Source organism: Saccopteryx bilineata, chromosome 1, assembly GCF_036850765.1.
Source record: "Saccopteryx bilineata isolate mSacBil1 chromosome 1, mSacBil1_pri_phased_curated, whole genome shotgun sequence".
Taxonomy (NCBI): domain Eukaryota; kingdom Metazoa; phylum Chordata; class Mammalia; order Chiroptera; family Emballonuridae; genus Saccopteryx; species Saccopteryx bilineata.
In genome coordinates this window covers 101,380,898-101,400,402 of record NC_089490.1, presented here as the reverse complement: position 1 = coordinate 101,400,402, position 19,505 = coordinate 101,380,898, and the positions used below count along the sequence as shown (strand labels likewise).

Below are 19,505 nucleotides of genomic sequence, written 5' to 3'. Positions count from 1 at the left end.
TACTTATGACTGGGATCCCCCACTATCTGGTCCACAGTTGCCTTTGTAAATAAAGGTTATTTTGGACACAGACACATCCATTTGCTTGCATATTGTCTATGGTGCTTTTGTGCTACAACCCAGAGTGGGTAGTTATGAAAGAGACCACAGAGCTATAGAGCTTAAAGTATTAACTATCTGGCCCTGCCCTTGCAGAAAGAGGTTTGCCGTCTCCTGACTCAAAGCCAACAATGAAAAATTGTACTTCAGGAATTGCTAGACTAATAATTATTAAATACTTGATGATTACTTAGTGTTGCATTTAAGATTTCCTACAATAACACCTCAAACCACCTGTATCTACTTATCTGTATTATTAGTATATATAATTATAGCAATAGCTACTCTTTTTTTTTTTTTTTTTTTTTTTGAGAGAGAGAAACAGAGGGACAGAGAGGGACAAACCGACAGGAAGGGAGAGAGAAGCATCAATTCTTTGTTGTGGCTCCTTAGTTGTTCATTGATTGCTTTCTCACATGTGCCTTGACTGGGGGAGGGGGAGCTAAAGCAGAGCAACTGACCCTTTGCTCAAGCCAGTGACCTTGGGCTTCAAGCCAGCAACAATGAGGTCATGTCTATGATCCCACGCTCAAGCCAGCATCACCTTGCTCAAGCTGGTGAGCCCGCACTCAAGCTGGATGAGCCCATGCTCAAGCTGGCAACCTTGAGGTTTTGAACCTGAGTCCTCTGCATCCTAGTCCAACACTCTATTCACTGCACCACTGCCTGGTCAGGCAACAATAGCTACTTTTATTTGAGCACTTACTGTGTGCCTGGCAACATGTTAAACACATATACATACACAGATACCTCCTTTATCTTATGACACTATGTGAAAACTCTATTTCACAGATGAGGAAACTGAGATTAAATGCACCAGGATTGCAGTGTGTATCTGTCTGATTCCAAAACCCGAATTTGTGGTCTGTAGCTCCTCCATTTCTTAGTATTACTTCCATGAATATTATATTTTTTTCAAACCGAACTCTTTCTTAGTCCACCGGTGTGCCACACTTTCTCCAATCTCTGCTTTTTCTGGCCCCACTTCCAACTCCTGGAATGCTCTTTCACCCATTTTTTCATGTCCAAATTTCACTAATCTGTCAGAGACCTCTTTAATCACCACTTCTTCCATGACACCTTTCTGGAATCTCCAGCAGAAGTCATCCCAGGCCTATTTGTCCGCTACATAGCAGCTGACAAGGTCTCTAGTGTACGTCAACTGTTCAGTACATGCCAGGGAATGATGTTAAAATTCTACATCTTAACACTGCACATAAAGGCCCTGGCCGGTTGGCTCAGTGGTAGAGTGTCGGCCTGGCGTGCAGGAGTCCCGGGTTCGATTCCCGGCCAGGGCACACAGGAGAAGCGCCCATCTGCTTCTCCACCCCTTCCCCTCTCCTTCCTCTCTGTCTCTCTCGTCCCCTCCTGTAGCCAAGGCTCCACTGGAGCAAAGTTGGCCCGGGCGCTGAGGATGGCTCTGTGGCCTCTGCCTCAGGTGCTAGAATGGCTCTGATTACGGCAGAGCAACACCCCAGATGGGCAGAGCATTGCCCCCTGGTGGGCGTGCCGGGTGGATCCCGGTTGGGCGCATGAGGGAGTCTGTCTGACTGCCTCCTCGTTTCCAACTTCAGAAAAATAGAAGAGAAAAAAAACAACAACACTGCACATGAATTATTTTGTATTCATAGAATACTTTTCTTCTGAAAGCTCTAGTAAACTGGAAAGTTTTTTCTTCTAAGCTTATTATTGTAGAAGAAACTGACAATCATAACGCATAATCTAATGCATAGTAAGGCAATCTGACTACACGATAAATTTCTTATTTCAATCTAAAATTGCAATGTATTCAGTAATTTTCTCTAAGCAGTTTTCACACACCTCATTTCATTTTCATCAGCAGTGTTTTGTAGCTGCAGGTGTGAGATGTAGGTAGATCGTACACAACTATCTTCGACCCAGGCTGTCATTTTACAAAGTCCACTGGAAAATTGGTATTCTTTGTAAATAATAAAATAAAGGCTATTCTAGGAGTAAATCAGTTTCCTAAGATTCTTATGTACATTCTCTGCTTTTCATTTAGATTTTCTCTGAAAGGACCATGGAATTACAAAAGCCAGATCACCTTTCTCCATTTAATTAAGGGCATTGTAATGGTTGCCATCGACACACAGGTTTTGATTTATTCACTTCGTTCACTTAATATTTTTAAAGGATTGCCTTGAGCTAAGAGCTATGGGGGGGATAAGGGGACTATAAGTCTCTGAGGAAATATAACTTAGTCTGGAAGAGGTAATGAACAATACAAGGTAGTATAAAATCAAATTACAATATCAGTGTCATGGTACAGATCATGGATTCAGAAGATAGAGACACTTACAGTCTTTTCTGAATAATTTAGTACTTTGTTACCAACTCTCTTGGACTATGTATTAAATTACTTGTAGGAAGCTTTTGCCATGCAGTCTGCATGGAGTACAGCGACATTTTCTGGCTTTGATGTAAAGGCAGTCAACAGGGCCAGCCCTTGCAGTAAATCATTCCTCAAAGGATTGTCCCTTCTTCCTGGAGTTAAATTCTGTCCCTACCAATTTGTGTTAATAGCTTGAAGGTATTGGTCTTCAATCCTACCCAATTGCAGTCATTGCTCTATCTGTATTATCTGCAAAGCATTACTAGTTATTTTCTTGCTTTTATTTCTGGATTTTCTTTCTATTCCAGATTTTTTTTTCATTCTGAAGCTATTTGGATTGATAGAGGAAAACTCAAATTGTTTAAATCTATACTCTGTGTCTGAGAACATGCTAGTTATTTTTCATGTGTGTTCTCTCATTTTATCTGTACAATAAGCCCTGAAAGATAGTTATTGACCATTCTCATTTTTAAAGTTAGGAAACTGAAGTCCAGAGAGGTTAGATAAAATTGTCTAACATTGAACAGGCAAGTCTTCTACAGAGTTCAGCATCTGGTCTTAGAATGTAAGTTTGGATGGTTCTTTGAATTAATATTTACTAAAAGACAAAGAGTTATATTTAATATTGTATATCTTCTATTAAAAAAAATGACCCAAGTGAAGGCAAAAATTAATGAATGGGACTACATCAGACTAAGAAGTTTTTGCTCAGCAAGAGAAACTGATAACAAAATAAACAGAAAGCCAACTAAATGGGAAATGATATTTTCAAACAACAGCTCAGATAAGGGCCTAATATCCAAAATATACAAAGAACTCATAAAACTCAACAACAAACAAACAAACAATCCAATAAAAAAATGGGAAGAGGATATGAATAGACACTTCTCCCAGGAAGAAATACAAATGGCCAACAGATATATGAAAAGATGCTCATCTTCTTTAGCTATTAGAGAAATGCAAATCAAAACGGCAATGAGATACCACCTCACACCTGTTCAATTAGCTGTTATTAGCAAGTCAGGTAATAGCAAATGTTGGAGAGGCTGTGGAGAAAAAGGAACCCTCATACACTGTTGGTGGGAATGTAAAGTAGTACAACCATTATGGAAGAAAGTATGGTGGTTCCTCAAAAAACTGAAAATAGAACTACCTTATGACCCAGCAATCCCTTTACTGGGTATATATCCCCAAAACTCAGAAACATTGATACATAAAGACACATGCAGTCCCATGTTTATTGCAGCATTGTTCACAGTGGCCAGGACATGGAAACAACCAAAAAGCCCATCAATAGATGACTGGATAAAGAAGATGTGGCACATATACACTATGGAATACTACTCAGCCATAAGAAATGATGACATTGGAACATTTACAGCAAAATGGTGGGATCTTGATAACATGATACAAAGCGAAATAAGTAAATCAGAAAAAAACAGGAACTGTATTATTCCATACGTAGGTGGGACATAATAGTGAAACTAAGAGACATTGATAAGAGTGTGGTGGTTATGGGGGGGGAGGGGGGAATGGGAGAGGGATAGGGGGTGGGAGGGGCACAAAGAAAACAAGATAGAAGGTGACAGAGGACAATCTGACTTTGGGTGGTGAGTATGCAACATAATTGAACGACAAGATAACCTGGACTTGTTATCTTTGAATATATGTATCCTGATTTATTGATGTCACCCCATTAAAAAAATAAAATTATAAAAAAAAAAAGAAAATAAATGAAGAACAACCAAATGAAAACAAAACAAACAAACAAAAAATGACCCCTGGCTGGATATCTCAGTTAGTGTCATCCTGATACACCGAGGTTGTGGGTTCAATCCCCAGTCAGAGCACATACAAGAATCAGCCAAGGAATGCATTAATAAGTGGGACAACAAATTGATGTTTCTCTCTCTCTCCTCCTTCTTTTCTTTCTAAAATAAAAATTTTAAACTTTTATTTAAAAATGTTGATGCATTGCAAAAATTAAAGATGAGACAGACAATGGAACAGAGTATACAAAAACAGGTCTATGAAGAATTCAGATATTGAAATTATCAGACTCAAATTTTTAAAGAATTGTTCTTGATTGTTTTCAATAAGTGAAAGCAAGTTTGTAAAGGTTAGGGAAGTGAAAAATGTCAAATGGTGACCATGTATTTGAAAAAGAACCAAATGGAAACATTTTTTTAAAAAATGGATTTTAGCAAGAGAGAAAAGGAGGGAGAAAGAGGGAGAGAGAGAGAGAGAGAGAGGCAAAAACATCAAACTGTTCGTGTATGTGCCCTAATTGGGAATTGAACCAGCAACCTCTGTGCTTTGAGACAATGCTCTAACCAACCAATCTATCCAGACAGGGCCCAAATAGAAATTTTAGAACTGAAAATAAAATTGAAATTAAGAAAATGATTGGATAGCAGACTAGACACAGTTTAAAAAAGAACCAATATACTAGAAAGTAAATATAAGAAACTATTCAGAATGCAACACAGAGAGACAACAATGAAAAATGCAGAAGAGGAAATCAATGATAATTGATAAGGAAAATAAACCCTAATTTTATTTCATTGTAGTCCAATAAATATTAGTTATTATTGTTACTAGGTCAGTCCCTGCTTAAATATCTTTAATGTTTCTTATTCCCTATAAAATTAAGTATAAACTTCCTCTTAATCATTTAAACATATCTCCAATTTCTTTCTAACATAAGATAGTTTCACCTGTGCCCTTCCTACCTTCATGGTGTCATCTTTTATGTTCTCTTCCAGCTGTAAAACCGAAGCCTTTTACAGCCACCTTTCTCTCCAGCCTCAGTCCTCCCCTCGCTCTTCTGTCATGCTCCATGTATCTGTCATCAGTTCTCAAGTTATGCTGCAGTATAAATTACATATCTGATGCCACATTTGATTATAGACTTTAAGGTCAGAGACATTAAAAAGAAAATTTAAGACTTTATTGTTAGAGCTGGTTTTGGTTCACAGCAAAATTGAGTAGAAATATCGAGTTCCCATATATACTCTGCCTCAACATGGGCACAGCCTCTTCCACCAGTCAGTATCCCCCACCAGAATGGTACATTTGTTACAATCAGTGGACCTACATTGAAACACCACGACCACCCAAAGTGCATTAGGGCTCACTCTTCGTGGTGCACATTCTATGCGTTTGGACAAATGAAAATGACATGTACCCACAATTACAGTATTACACAGAACAGTTTTACTGTCTAAAAACCCCTCTGTGCTCCACCTATTTATTCCTCCCTAACTCTACCCTAGGCTAGAGATTCTTTTAAATTTATACTTAGAACAAGACTAATAATTGATATAATTGCCCCCTAAATAAGTGGTTTTAGATAATATGGTTGAATGAATGAATAAAAGAAGGAATGGACAAATTGGAGAGAATCCTTTGTCATTGTCTTGCTGAGGGATGTTTTGTCTCTGTTTCAATATTTATTCATACTATTCTGAAGATCACCCACACAAACCTGCTTATTCTTGGGAAGCTATTTTACACCTTCTCTATTAAACTCAAGTTAAGAATAAACTCTATTTAATCCCTTAAGCAAAGAAAAACTCATAGACACAGAAGGGGGTTATGAAAGAGAAAGGGAGGTGGGGGAGGTAGGAAAGGTAAACGGGAGATAAATGGTAATGGAAAAGATTTGACTTGGGGTGTTGAACACACAATACAATATACAGATGATGAATTATAGAATTGAACACCTGAACCCTACAGAATTTTATTAACTAATGTTATCACGATAAATTAAATGAAAATTCTTTTAAAACGCAAGTGAGTTCTAGATACTTTTAAGACTTATTTTCTGAATGAGCTGTGTAATTCAATGTGCCACACGTGTATTTTTCACAACCCTATGTCTGGATTCCCTAGGAGGCTGAACTATATTTTTATGTGATGGGTAGAGTTTTTATACCCTCGCTTTTTTTTTTATTCTTTTTTTTAAAAAAATAATTTTATTTTTAATGGGGCGACATCAATAAATCAGGATACATATATTCAAAGATAACAACTCCAGGTTATCTTGTCGTTCACTTATGTTGCATACCCATCACCCAAAGTCAGATTGTCCTCTGTCACCTTCTATCTAGTTTTCTTTGTGCCCCTCCCCCTCCCCCTTTCCCTCTCCCTCTCCCTCCTCCCCCTGTAACCACCACACTCTTATCAATGTCTCTTAGTTTCACTTTTATGCCCCACCTACGTATGGAATAATGCAGTTCCTGGTTTTTTCTAATTTACTTATTTCACTTTGTATGTTATCAAGATCCAACCTTTTTGCTGTAAATGATCCGATGTCCTCATTTCTTATGGCTGAGTAGTATTCCATAGTGTATATGTGCCACATCTTCTTTATCCAGTCATCTATTGACGGGCTTTTTGGTTGTTTCCATGTCCTGGCCACTGTGAACAATGCTGCAATGAACATGGGGCTGCATGTGTCTTTACGTATCAATGTTTCTGAGTTTTTGGGGTATATACCCAGTAAAGGGATTGCTGGGTCATAAGGTAATTCTATTTTCAGTTTTTTGAGGAACCACCATACTTTCTTCCATAATGGTTGTACTACTTTACATTCCCACCAACAGTGTATGAGGGTTCCTTTTTCTCCACAGCCTCTCCAACATTTGCTATTACTTGTCTTGTTAATAATAGCTAATCTAACAGGTGTGAGGTGGTATCTCATTGCAGTTTTGATCTGCATTTCTCTAATAACTAACGAAGATGAGCATCTTTTCATATATCTGTTGGCCATTTGTATTTCTTCCTGGGAGAAGTGTCTGTTCATGTCCTCTTCCCATTTTTTTATTGGATTGTTTGTTTGTTTGTTGTTGAGTTTTATGAGTTCTTTGTATATTTTGGATATTAGGCCCTTATCTAAGCTGTTGTTTGAAAATATCATTTCCCATTTAGTTGGCTGTCTGTTTATTTTGATATCAGTTTCTCTTGCTGAGCAAAAGCTTCTTAGTCTGATGTAGTCCCATTCATTAATTTTTGCCTTCACTTCTCTTGCCATTGGAGTCAAATTCATAAAATGCTCTTTAAAACCCAGGTCCATGAGTTTAGTACCTATGTCTTCTTCTATGTACTTAATTGTTTCGGGTCTTATGTTTAGATCTTTGATCCATTTTGAGTTAATTTTAGTACAGAGGGATAGACTGTAGTCCAGTTTCATTCTTTTGCATGTGGCTTTCCAGTTTTCCCAGCACCATTTATTGAAGAGGCTTTCTTTTCTCCATTGTGTGTTTTTGGCCCCTTTATCAAAAATTATTTGACTATATATATGTGGTTTTATTTCTGGGTTTTCTATTCTGTTCCATTGGTCTGAGTGTCTATTTTTCTGCCAATACCATGCTGTTTTGATTATCGTGGCCCTATAATATAGTTTGAAGTCAGGTATTGTAATGCCCCCAGCTTCATTCTTTTTCTTTAGGATTGCTTTGGCTATTCGGGGTTTTTTATAGTTCCATATAATATCTGATGATTTTTTGCTCCATTTCTTTAAAAAATGTCATTGGAATTTTGATGGGAATTGCATTAAATTTGTATGTTGCTTTGGGTAATATGGCCATCTTGATTATATTTATTCTTCCTAACCAAGAACAAGGTATATTCTTCCATCTCATTATATCTTTTTCGATTTCCCTTAACAATGGTTTATAGTTTTCATTATATAAGTCCTTTACATTCTTTGTTATGTTTATTCCTAAGTATTTTATTTTTTTTGTTGCAATCGTGAAGGGGATTATTCTTTTGAGTTCATTCTCAATTGTTTCATTGTTGGCATATAGAAAGGCTATTGACTTCTGTATGTTAATTTTGTATCCTGCGACCTTACTGTATTGGCTTATTGTTTCTAGTAGTCTTTTTGTGGATTCTTTGGGATTTTCGATGTATAGGATCATATCATCTGCAAAAAGTGATACCTTTACTTCTTCTTTTTCGATATGGATGCCTTTTATTTCTTTGTCTTGTCTGATTGCTCTGGCTAGAACCTCTAGTACATTAAATAAGAGTGGAGAGAGTGGACAACCCTGTCTTGTTCCTGATTTAAGGGGGGAAAGCCTTCAGTTTAGTGCCATTTAATATGATGTTAGCTGATGGTTTATCATATATGGCCTTTATCATGTTGAGATATTTTCCTTCTATACCCATTTTGTTGAGAGTCTTAAACATAAAATTGTGTTGTATTTTATGAAAAGTCTTTTCTGTGTCTATTGATAAGATCATGTGGTTTTTGTTCTTTGTTTTGTTGATATGGTGTATTACGTTAACCGTTTTACGTATGTTGAACCATCCTTGAGATTCTGGGATGAATCCCACTTGATCATGATGTAGTATTTTTTTAATATGTTGTTGTATTCGATTTGCTAGTATTTTGTATAGTATTTTTGCATCTGTATTCATTAGAGATATTGGTCTGTAGTTTTCTTTTTTTGTGCCATCCTTGCCTGGTTTTGGTATGAGGGTTATGTTGGCCTCATAAAATGTGTTTGCAAGTATTGCTTCTTCTTCATTTTTTTGGAAGACTTTGAGTAGAATAGGAACCAAGTCTTCTTTGAATGTTTGATAAAATTCGCTGGTATAGCTGTCAGGGCCTGGAGTTTTATTTTTGGGGAGGTTTTTAATGGTTTTTTCTATTTCTTCTCTACTAATAGGCCTGTTTAGGCTTTCTGCTTCTTCTTGACTCAGTCTAGGAAGGTTGTATTGTTCTAGGAATTTATCCATTTCTTCTAGGTTGTTGAATCTAGTGGCATAAAGTTTTTCATAGTATTCTACAATAATTCTTTGTATATCTACGGTGTCCGTGTACACCCTCGCTTTTTATGAGCAAGAAGTGCCTTCATAAATTATTACTTTTCACTTGGGGTTGTAGACAGTGACCATGGAACAGAGAGTTGTGCTGGTCTATAAACAATTCACAGCCTCAGTTTCTGGCTAGCTAGGACAGAAAATTATTAGGAACTAATTAAAAACATGGCAGAGAAGTAAATGAACTTGCAGTTGTTTCCATAAAAAGCCATAAAGGATTGAAAAATTGCTATTAAAATAATATAACTTTTCTTTGTGCTAGCAGAAGTTATTTATAAAACATTTACCATCCTTTTCCAAGTATTTGAAACATTCCCAAACTGCATCCTGTTGTTATTCTGTTTTTATATAAACTTAAGAAAAAGTGACACATGTTGCTGATTTTGAAGATACTCACTTTTTTTTTGGTATTTATTTTTTATTTTTCCGAAGTGAGAAACGGGGCGGGGTGGGAGCAGACAGACTCCTGCATGTGCCCGGCAGGGATCCACCTGGCATGCCCACCAGGGGGCGACGCTTGGTCCCTCTGGAATGTGGCTCCGCTGTAATTGGAGCCATTCTAGCACCTGAGGTAGAGGCCATGGAACCACCCTCAGCGCCCAGGCCAACTTTACTCCAACGGAACCTCGGCTGTGGGAGGAGAAGAGAGAGATAGAGAGAAAGGAGAGGGGAGAAGGGTGGAGAAGCAATGGGCGCTTCTCCTGTGTGCCCTGGCCTGGAATTGCACCAGGCACTTCCACACGACGGGCTGACGCTCTACCACTGAGCCAACCGGCCAGGGACAAAGGTATCACTTTTTTTATCCTCCCCTCTCCCCCAAATAGTCATTATAAGAGAGATTAATTTAGATTTTTGAAATTTTATTCATTCATTTTTGAACATATAAGAAGATATATTTATCTGGGGGTAATAGTTTTGTGTTTGTGTACATTATAAAACTTTTTTACAAATGTTCATTTTTTTATCAGCTGAGATACTTTTCTATATCTTAAGGGATTTCTGGGAAAGGTGCTTGGAGGCTTGAATTTGGGTATTATGAATTAGGGAGCTATGAAACATCTACTTTTATAAGGATCAATACCATTTGAAAGATTATGGAGAACATGTAGCCCAATATAAAAAATCATGTTGTGTTTTAGTTAAGGTAAGATTTCAGTCACTCATATAAGAGTGTCAGTCTTAACAGCTATGCTGGATCTGTCATTAGGAATTGAATAATAATACTCTCTCCTCTTGGAATGTTACTGCAGGGGTGATATTCTGAAAGAAAACAATGCAATCAATAAACATTATCTTTAAAATATACTGCTGAGCGTATTCCTCATTATGATCTTGTAATTGATACCAGTTTTAAGTTGAAATCTCCATTCATGTTCACTAAAGTAATTTCAAGGATTAAAAGGTAAACTGAGTGATTAGGTTCATGGCAGTTCTATTTTTATTCACAGATAATGCCTCTGAGGTAGCAATTACTGCTCCCGGAACTAGTAACCATAGGAACAGCTCCACAGGCCCAACACCTGACTGCTCACCTCCATCCCCCGACACTGCCCTCAAAAATATTGTAAAAGTTATTCGACCCCAGGTAAGTGCCCAGAATGACATTATCTGCACTATGATGTTATTTCCTTTTTGAATCAGTGCATGTACAACTTACATTGCAATGCCTGGCCTATTAGATGATATGTAAATTGATTTTTAGGTTAAAAGAAGGGACTTGGAAGAGGATGTTTTCTTCCCTTGGAGTTGCTGATAGAATAGACATTGAAATCTGTATCATCAATAGCTTTTGCAAAAATGAATTTGTATGTTACATGGAAAAACAAGCGAAGCTGAGGGAAAAGGGCTATTTCCCATCATCTTCTTTTCATTACATTTAATAATTACGCTCCAGTTATTAAGCTGTTACATGTTTTCTGGTGTTTCGTTCTCCTTTTTGTCTTCATTTCTCTGCACATGCTGTATTATTTGACATCTCTTCTCTGTCCTCCAGCCCCAGTAGTTTATCTATTTTCTTTAAATTCTCTATTCCTTACGGTTTCTTACCAATTTGGTCTGTGTTTGATACTGTACATCTTGTTGCTCCTTCTTTAATTCCTGGGGCTCACTGTCACCTCGCGGGTCTCTCTTTACCCTTTGTTCTTTCTTTCCTATTTTTGTCATTTGTCTGTCTGGCTTTCTTTCTCTTCCCTCTTCTCTTTTAGTTGGATTTTCCAGTAGGCGGTTTGCAGGCAAGCTTTAGAAATATCATTGGGACAAGCTGTTCTGTGATATTTCATTGAAAATAGCACTTTTATAAAGCTGTTAGCATTATATTTTTGCCAACAGATGAACTCAGAGCATGGACTTGGTGGTGTTCTCAACCTGGCTCATTCTGAATGGACCTCATAAAATCCAAGAGAGGGGGACTTTGGGTCCAATCAATGCCATTCACCCTCTACTTTGATATATAGTATGAACAAATCCTTTGAGCTAATTTGTAGGACAAATATGTCTTTTCAGATTGTTTAGTTGTGAATGAACAATGATTTCCTTAATATCTTCTTTAATATAACTTGTTTTGGATTATTTTTACTACAACCATCATCCTCATCAATAAAATGGCATTTACACATTATATATCTACCTCAGTTTATAGAACACTTTCATATACATTGTTTTATTTAACCTGAATTTATTCCAAGGGAATGTAAATATATTTTAGTATTATGCATGGAGAAGGATGTTGGCACTCCAGAGGAGCTAAGTTAGATAACTAATTTGATGTCCTTTTCCTTTTTCTAGTGTAATAGTTGTCTCTTCGGGCCTGTTGGGAGGTTAAAAAAAATCCTCATGAGGTTGTACAACTTGACATATCTTTATGAGCAACTTACAGATTCAGGGTCAGTAAGGCACAGTGACATTTTATGCTGTGTCCCAATATGCAAAGGAGAAAAATATCTTCAAAAATCCTTCAGGGAAATTTTATCTAGTTCATTTGCTTTGAGAAATAACCTCATTAACCCCAGGTGTAGATGCTAAATGCCACATTTATTGGCATCGGTTCCTTCATTACATAAAGCTCTTTCTGCTGTTACTGTGCAGTCATTACATTCCCAGAATTTTTAACTACTTAGGTAGGAGATTGTTCTACATATAAGATAATAAAATCCATTACTAAACATATTTACTTTTATACCAACATAAGTTCTCTAACATAAGTGCATTTGGTCATTCAGTGAGTGAAAAACAGATTTCTTTCTACTTATCTGTGATCTAAGCAACACTAAGGAGATTTACTCCATAAATCCTTCTGTACACAATCTATTTTCTTTCAGATGGGTTTTTTTTTCTTTTTGGGTAACCTTTAAAGAAAACTAGAGGTCGTATTAAAGCCAGAAATTCCATCCTGACACTATTCCTCAGTTCTATCCATTATTGTATGTTTACGGAGGCAACTAACTCCACGTTCCTTTCTCAGTGGTAATAGTGATGATTTAAGGAGAGAAGAAAATGAAGTGAGAAAGTGAGAAACTAAGGAGTGTGGTGTTCAAACTAGAACCAGTGCAGCCTGTAAGTGTTTGTGTAATAGAGCAATGACAGCTCAGCTCTGTAGTTGGGAAAGAACATGACCTCACTTGGGCCACTTTTCTTTTCACCTCAGAGACTTGGGTGCATTACTCATTTCTCCTCATGACTTCTGATCTCCTGGGGCTTCTCATTCATTGTAGTAAACAGGGAATGGAAAATTTAAGTAAAAGTAACTGTGAGGGAGCATCAGGGTGGGACACATGATTTCAGGAAAGGGTTTGGAGACTAGAGAGGGTGGATACAGGACAGCTAGATGGATAGAACAGGAACAGGGGACTTCCTGGTGGGTTCTGACAAGTTACCTGTGTGTGAGGGATGAAGAATGGCTGAGAGCTAACTGTTCCAAAGAAAAGATCATTATTGGTTAGCTTATATAAGAGCCTAGATTTTGATCACAAGTTTAATCCTCTAAAGTGTTTGATAACTCTGGCTTTCTGTCTAGGAATGCAAGAAATGTGAAGTTAGACTGACTTGTGGGTTTAAAAACACTTTTTAAATTTTCTAATTAGAAATTAATAACATGGTTGAAACGATCATTTCATTCTTGAAACTGGTAACGAGCCTTGATAAAGTATAAATGCTACCGAGCCTTGATAAAGTATAAATGCTACCCGTATTCATGAATTTACATTTCTTTGCCTGGGCATCAGTAGCCTAGTGAGGGAGGGGCAAGGAGGTCTATCATGCCCCAGGTGCCACTCGCCAATCGCAGAGGGGCTCCAAATGGTCTCCAAGACAAACAAGAAAAGCGTAGTAGAAGGGGAGGGGGGCACCAATGAAGTGTCATGTGCTGGGCGCCAGTTATGTTCGCTATGCCACTGCGGGGCATTGGCACATGTGTTCAGTCTTATTGTGAGAATGATATAGAAAGGATGAGTGATAAAACATAGCTTTCATCTCATTCCCTGCAAATAGATACTACTTTAATAGACCATTTCAGTTACTTTCCCTTTGCCTTTTGCATGCCTTTATCTAGTCTCCTTTCCATAACTCTACCTATATACATCGAGGATATCCTGTGTTCAGTATGAGGTAGAGCTGACTATACATTGCATGTTTCCGATTACTATGTTAATTATTTGGAAGCTATAGACTTTGCAGTGTTTTGTTGAGTTTGATTTTATTTGGCACATTTATTAACTCACTAAGTCACAGCTGTCATTTCCACATCCCACGTTTGATCTTTTTACCTTTGCTTCTTTCAACTCTTTCATGTCTTAAATTTTTTTCAGATTATGGAACATTCTATTTTCAATTCATAAAGACTGAAATGATTATATACTATTGGTTTCTCTTTGTTTTTCTCCAGTATATTAACCCACAAGGCTGAGTTTCTCTGTTAGGATGAATTCACAAGGCTGGGTTTGTTTTCTTATACTTGAAAATAAAATTATTTTTAAACTTGAAAAAAATGTTACCTTTGACATAAAATTTTAGGTAGGTCTATTTACATACCACTTTTCTTCTTTCTACTAAATAATTATACGTTACTTGCAGTGGCTTTTTTTTTTTTTTTTTAGTTTTCCTGGTAAAGCATCTTTATTTTTCCCTAAATGAAGAAGACAATGTGATGAATTCTGACAATTGTATATCTAGGTATAATCTCACTCAAAGTAAGATATGGGATATGGGCATCACCACCCCCAGAAAGTTGCCTCGTGGTCCTTTCCAATCAATTACCCCAATTCCTGACTCAGAGGAAGCTCCTTTCTGATTGTTATTATCATAGATTAAAGACTGTTAATCTATGATGCCTGTTCTTGAACTTCATATAAATAGAATTCTACAAGTGTGTGTGTGTGTGTGTGTGTGTGTGTTTTGAGTATGTCAGTGTCTGGCTTCTTTCTGAACATTATGTTTTGGGGATCCACTTGTTTGTTTGTTTGTTTGCTGAGCAGTATTCCATTGGATGGATCCATTAGTATGATAGAATTTGTTTATTCATTCTCCTGTTGTTGATATTTGTATTGTTTCTTGTTGTTGGCAACATTGAATGAATGTGCTGTGAATAAATATACTCAAGGCTTTTTACAGACATAGTTTTCAGATAGATGCCAGAGAGTGGAATTGTTAGGTTATAGGGTAGATGAGTAGCTAACTTTATAAGAAACTTCCCAAGAGGTTTCCAAAGTAGTTGTTCCATTGTATAATCCCCCCCAAAAAATGTGTGAGAATTTTAGTTTTTCCACATTCTTGTGAACATTTGGTATATTAGACTTTTTAATTTTTTCTTATTTTAGGCACTCTTATGGGTATGAAAAGATTTCTCATTATGGTTTTTAATTTGCATTTTCCTGGTGACTAATGATGTTGAGTACCTTTTCCTGTGGTTATTGGCCATTCCTCTATGTTCTTTTGAGAAGTGCCTGTTCAAGTCTCTTTAATAATGTTGTTCAACTTTCTAATTGTCAATTTGTACTAATTCTTTATAAATTCTCCTGCAATTTCAAAAGATATGGATCCTTTATAAGTTTTATACACTGCAAATATTTTTTTCTAGTCTGTGATTTGCCTATATATTTTTAAATAGTGGGTTTTGATGAATAGAATATTTTAATTTGGGGGAGATCCAGTTTGTCAATTTGTTCTTTCATAGTTAGTGTTTTTTTGTGTTTCATCAGGTTGTGAATATGTGCACTCATATATATATTTTTAGATGCTTTCTGCTTTTGGCTTTTTCATTTGGTTTTATGATCTATCTCAATTTGTTTTTGTAGGGTGTGAAGTAAGAGTTAAGAGTCATTCTTTTTCCTATATGGAAAAAGATTTCTTCATTGAGTTGACTTAATGCTTTTGTATTATTTATTACTTTCACTTTCCAATTGTTCCTTGTCAGTCTATAGAAATACAGTTGAGTTTTGTATTATCCTTGTGTTCTGCCACTTGGATAATTTTATTTGAAAGTTAAAGTAGTTTCTTTTAAAAATAATTTTTAATGGTTCTCTCCTGTCATCTGACAATAACAATGAATGGTTTTGTTTTTTTCTTTTTCTAGTCTTTAGGTCTATTATTATTGTTGTTGTTGTTATTTTACTGCTGTGACTGCAATGCAGTTGTGCATGGAACTAATAAAACCAAAGATCTTTGCTTTATTTGCCATCTTTGAAGGAAAAAATTAAGTATTTCAGTAGTAAGTATAATATAACCTATATATAACCTATGTTTATTATATGTACCCTATTACTAGTTTGTGGAGAGGTTTTAGCATAAAGGGGTATTGAAGTTAAAATTTTTTTTCTGTATGTATTTAAATGATCATATACTGTTTCTTCCTTTGCTGTGTTAAATTACATTGTTTTTATTTGTGAATTTTAACTCAACTTTGCATTTCTGAGATACATATGACTAGGCTATGATTTTAATTTTTTTTGTACAGTGCTTAATGCAAAAGACACTAATGAAGCATTAGTGTGTAAAGAGATGGATTAGATCTAAGGGAGTGAAAGATAACTAATGATTTGGTCCTGGTTGGCTGGAAATTTTAAATTATCTTAATAAATATAAGAAAGACTTGAGTGGAAATTTATTTTGATGAGAAAGAGAGTGACGTGATAAATTTTGTTTTATAAGCTTACCGAGTGTAAAATATGATATACAAATAAGAAATATTGGTGTGGAGCTCTGGTGAGAGATAAAAGCTGAAGGTAAAGATTTTATAGTCATTTATACAATTAGATGGTGAAGAGAGATAGTATGAGAGAGACGATGCTGGAAATGTTTATACTTAAGGAATATAATTAATCATTGTTAAGTACATAATATAATTTAATTTCATGATTTCTTTTTTGGAATGGATATTATTATCTTCATGTTATAGATGAAGAAATTGGGAATCAAGAAGTTTAAGTAACTTCTTTACATATACTTTAGAAGAAAACCCCTTAGCAAAGTGAGGGAAGGAAGGAGCATTGAGAAATATAAAATAAGGAAGACAAAGCATTATCATAAAGAGTAAAAAGAAATTGAAGAAGAGATTAATCAACATGGTCAAAACTTGTTGTATGTAGAGCTGAAGGGAGGTGAAAATGTCACTTCATTTGGTGATTATGAGGGCAAGGACCTTCTAGAAAGCAATTTAACTCAAGTGAAGATGTTAGAAGCTTAAGATGCAAAGATTGAAGAGTTGGAGAAAAGCAATGTACTGATTGTAGATTGATCTTTTGAATAATTTGGTGGTAAAAAAAAATAGTGTGGCAGTGTGTTGAAGGAAGGGCAGAATTGAAGAAACGGTTTTGTTTTTTTTTTAATATCAGGATGCTTGGGTTATAGAGAATGGAAAAGAGGAGACTAGAAGTTGGTAGGAGAGACATGAGTGATGGTGACTAAAACATTAAATTTATGCGAAGAGTAGTAACTATGTGTAATTAACTCCAAAGCTCAAACACCTTGGCATTACTGGAGAGTTTAGTTGTAAAAACACTGGATTCTTGGGTTGCATCGTTGGAGGTGGTTTTAGCTGGATGGATTTTTCTACTCCTTTCTCCATTTTCATGATACAAAGTAAATCTAAAAATAACTGAAGAGGATGTTTGAGAAGTGACCCAAGGTAGAAGCCGAAAAAAGAGACTAACAACATCACGGATGAATCATCCAAACAGGAACTTAATTTTGAGCATTATAGTAACATATTAAAATGAGCATAGGATAGGTGGATACTAACAGAAAGTCAACTGGAAGTTTTGGAAATTCTGATTATCTTGAGGGTGCTCCTGGTACTTCCCAGATCCCACCACATACTTCAAATCCCATCCATGATATAATTGGACAAAATGAAGTGACCAGGCTCCTCTTTCACAGCTAAGGAAGGACCCTTTGACAAAGAAGTGAAGAGACTGTAGGGGTAAAGAAATGAAAAGAAAAAGTCAAGGACCCAGTTCTCTTAAGAGACTAAGGGAGATGATTTCAAGAAAGATGAGCTATTCCTGAACTACCCATGATGGACTTTGTTTAAATCAGATGACAGCTCAACCTGAAGGAATTATCTTGGATATTCTTCTGGACATTTTGTGTGCTCAATGAGCTAAGAATAAAGCACTAATGTAATAATAATCCACACCATCTCTCCCTTCCATTATTAAGAGTTTAGAACTTGGGTTTTTTAGAATTCTTGCCAAATCTAAAATAACATTTTACTGGGCACAGTAGGGTTATGGACTATATTTGCTAAATTTTAAAATTAGAAATGAAAGTGGGAATGTAAAAAGCAGAGGCATATAACTCAAAAAGAGTACAGAATATTGTATTGGGTTGCAGCAAAAAATAGTGGAAGGATAAAAATATCTTTAAGAAACACTTTTTAAAAATATTGTTGTTGAGTTTTGAGCCATTTATGTATTTATATTATTGAGCATATGCTTCACTGATTTATTATAAAACCCCTACAAGGTAGGTATTTTTTTTTCGTTTTTCTTTTTTTTAACTGATTGGGTCTGGGACTTAAAGAAGTTGAATAATTTTCCCAGTGTTACACAGCCACTGACTGGAAGAATTCCGGTCTCCTAACTCCAGTAGTCTGTTTGTGTTAATTAGATCATCAGGGAGAAAATAATCCAAATGGAACATTTGTATTCTAGAGCGACAGTGAAGTTTGAGAGGGGAATAATCGATTGGAAAAAGGAAGAGGAGCAGGAACATAGACATCAATAGTTTGTAGCCCAGAGAAAGAACCTAAAGAAGATTCTTCAGTAACTTGCAGTCTTTCAACCAAAGCTAAGTGTGAGAAATGAAAGCTGAAAACAGAAGAAGAATAATATAATAGAAAATAACCTTGGGAGAAACAGAGAATGATTTGGAAAGGAAAGAAAAACTAAGAAGTCAATGGCCCCAACAATCAACCAGTAATCCGCAACAAATTAGAATTTCCTGGAAAGCTCTGTAAAAAAAATTACAGGGTCCTACCCCAAACAATTAAATCAATACGTCTAAAGATAAGTATTTTTAACCTGATATTTTTGGAAAAGTGGTCTATGAAACTCATGAAACATGCAAAATTTTGCTTGTAGGTGCCTTTCTAGGAATTCACTTCTAATCAAGCTTCTGTCGCCTAACCTCTGTGTAACCCTTCTGACCCTTCAGTTTGTCAGCAGTGTGAGGTAGGTATTTGCTTTGCCTCCTCAGAGATGTAGTAAAGCTCAGGGCAGATGAAATATGCCATGGTGCTGTACAAACTGTAAAGCGCTGTAGCAACCCAACTTGCTGTTATAGTGGTGACTTAAATAGTGGTATTTTCCCACATTTGAAATATGACCTTCGAGAGACAATCTTCTCACTCTTTGTGTCTCATTCACAAAGGGCTCTGATGATAACAACGTTGGTTTTTGAGAAATGTATTTGGGAGCCTTTTTAAGTCCCTTAAATCATTTGAATCTACCTAAGATGATACTAGCTAGCCATGGGCTGATCTCAACCTCCAGCATTTCCTTCCTTGGAGGTGTCTGCATTAGAGAGCCACAGGGATATGAACTCCTGAAATATGGGAGGTCAGAGAAGCCAATGAAGATAAAAGACACAGAACTGGGTCAGGTTGACCCAATGCAGGGAAGGGGAAACCAGAATCTAGAAAGCACCCACTACAAACTTCACCTTCTATTTGTGAATAAAATCACCATCATTTTTTACAGATGTTGTGCCAATCATGTGCCAGTGGGATATT

General features: G+C 36.3%; 1 protein-coding gene across 5 annotated transcripts in view; it reads left to right on the top strand.

Annotated features, from left to right (window-relative positions):
* ANKS1B (ankyrin repeat and sterile alpha motif domain containing 1B) overlaps positions 1-19,505 on the top strand; it is a 1,089,048-nt gene that overhangs the window by 443,838 nt on the left and 625,705 nt on the right. For all 5 annotated transcript variants that reach the window (XM_066262341.1, XM_066262329.1, XM_066262320.1 and 2 more), the window contains exon 11: positions 10,732-10,868. In XM_066262341.1, coding sequence (XP_066118438.1) covers positions 10,732-10,868 — 137 coding nt within the window. The remainder of the gene's footprint in view (positions 1-10,731; positions 10,869-19,505) is intronic.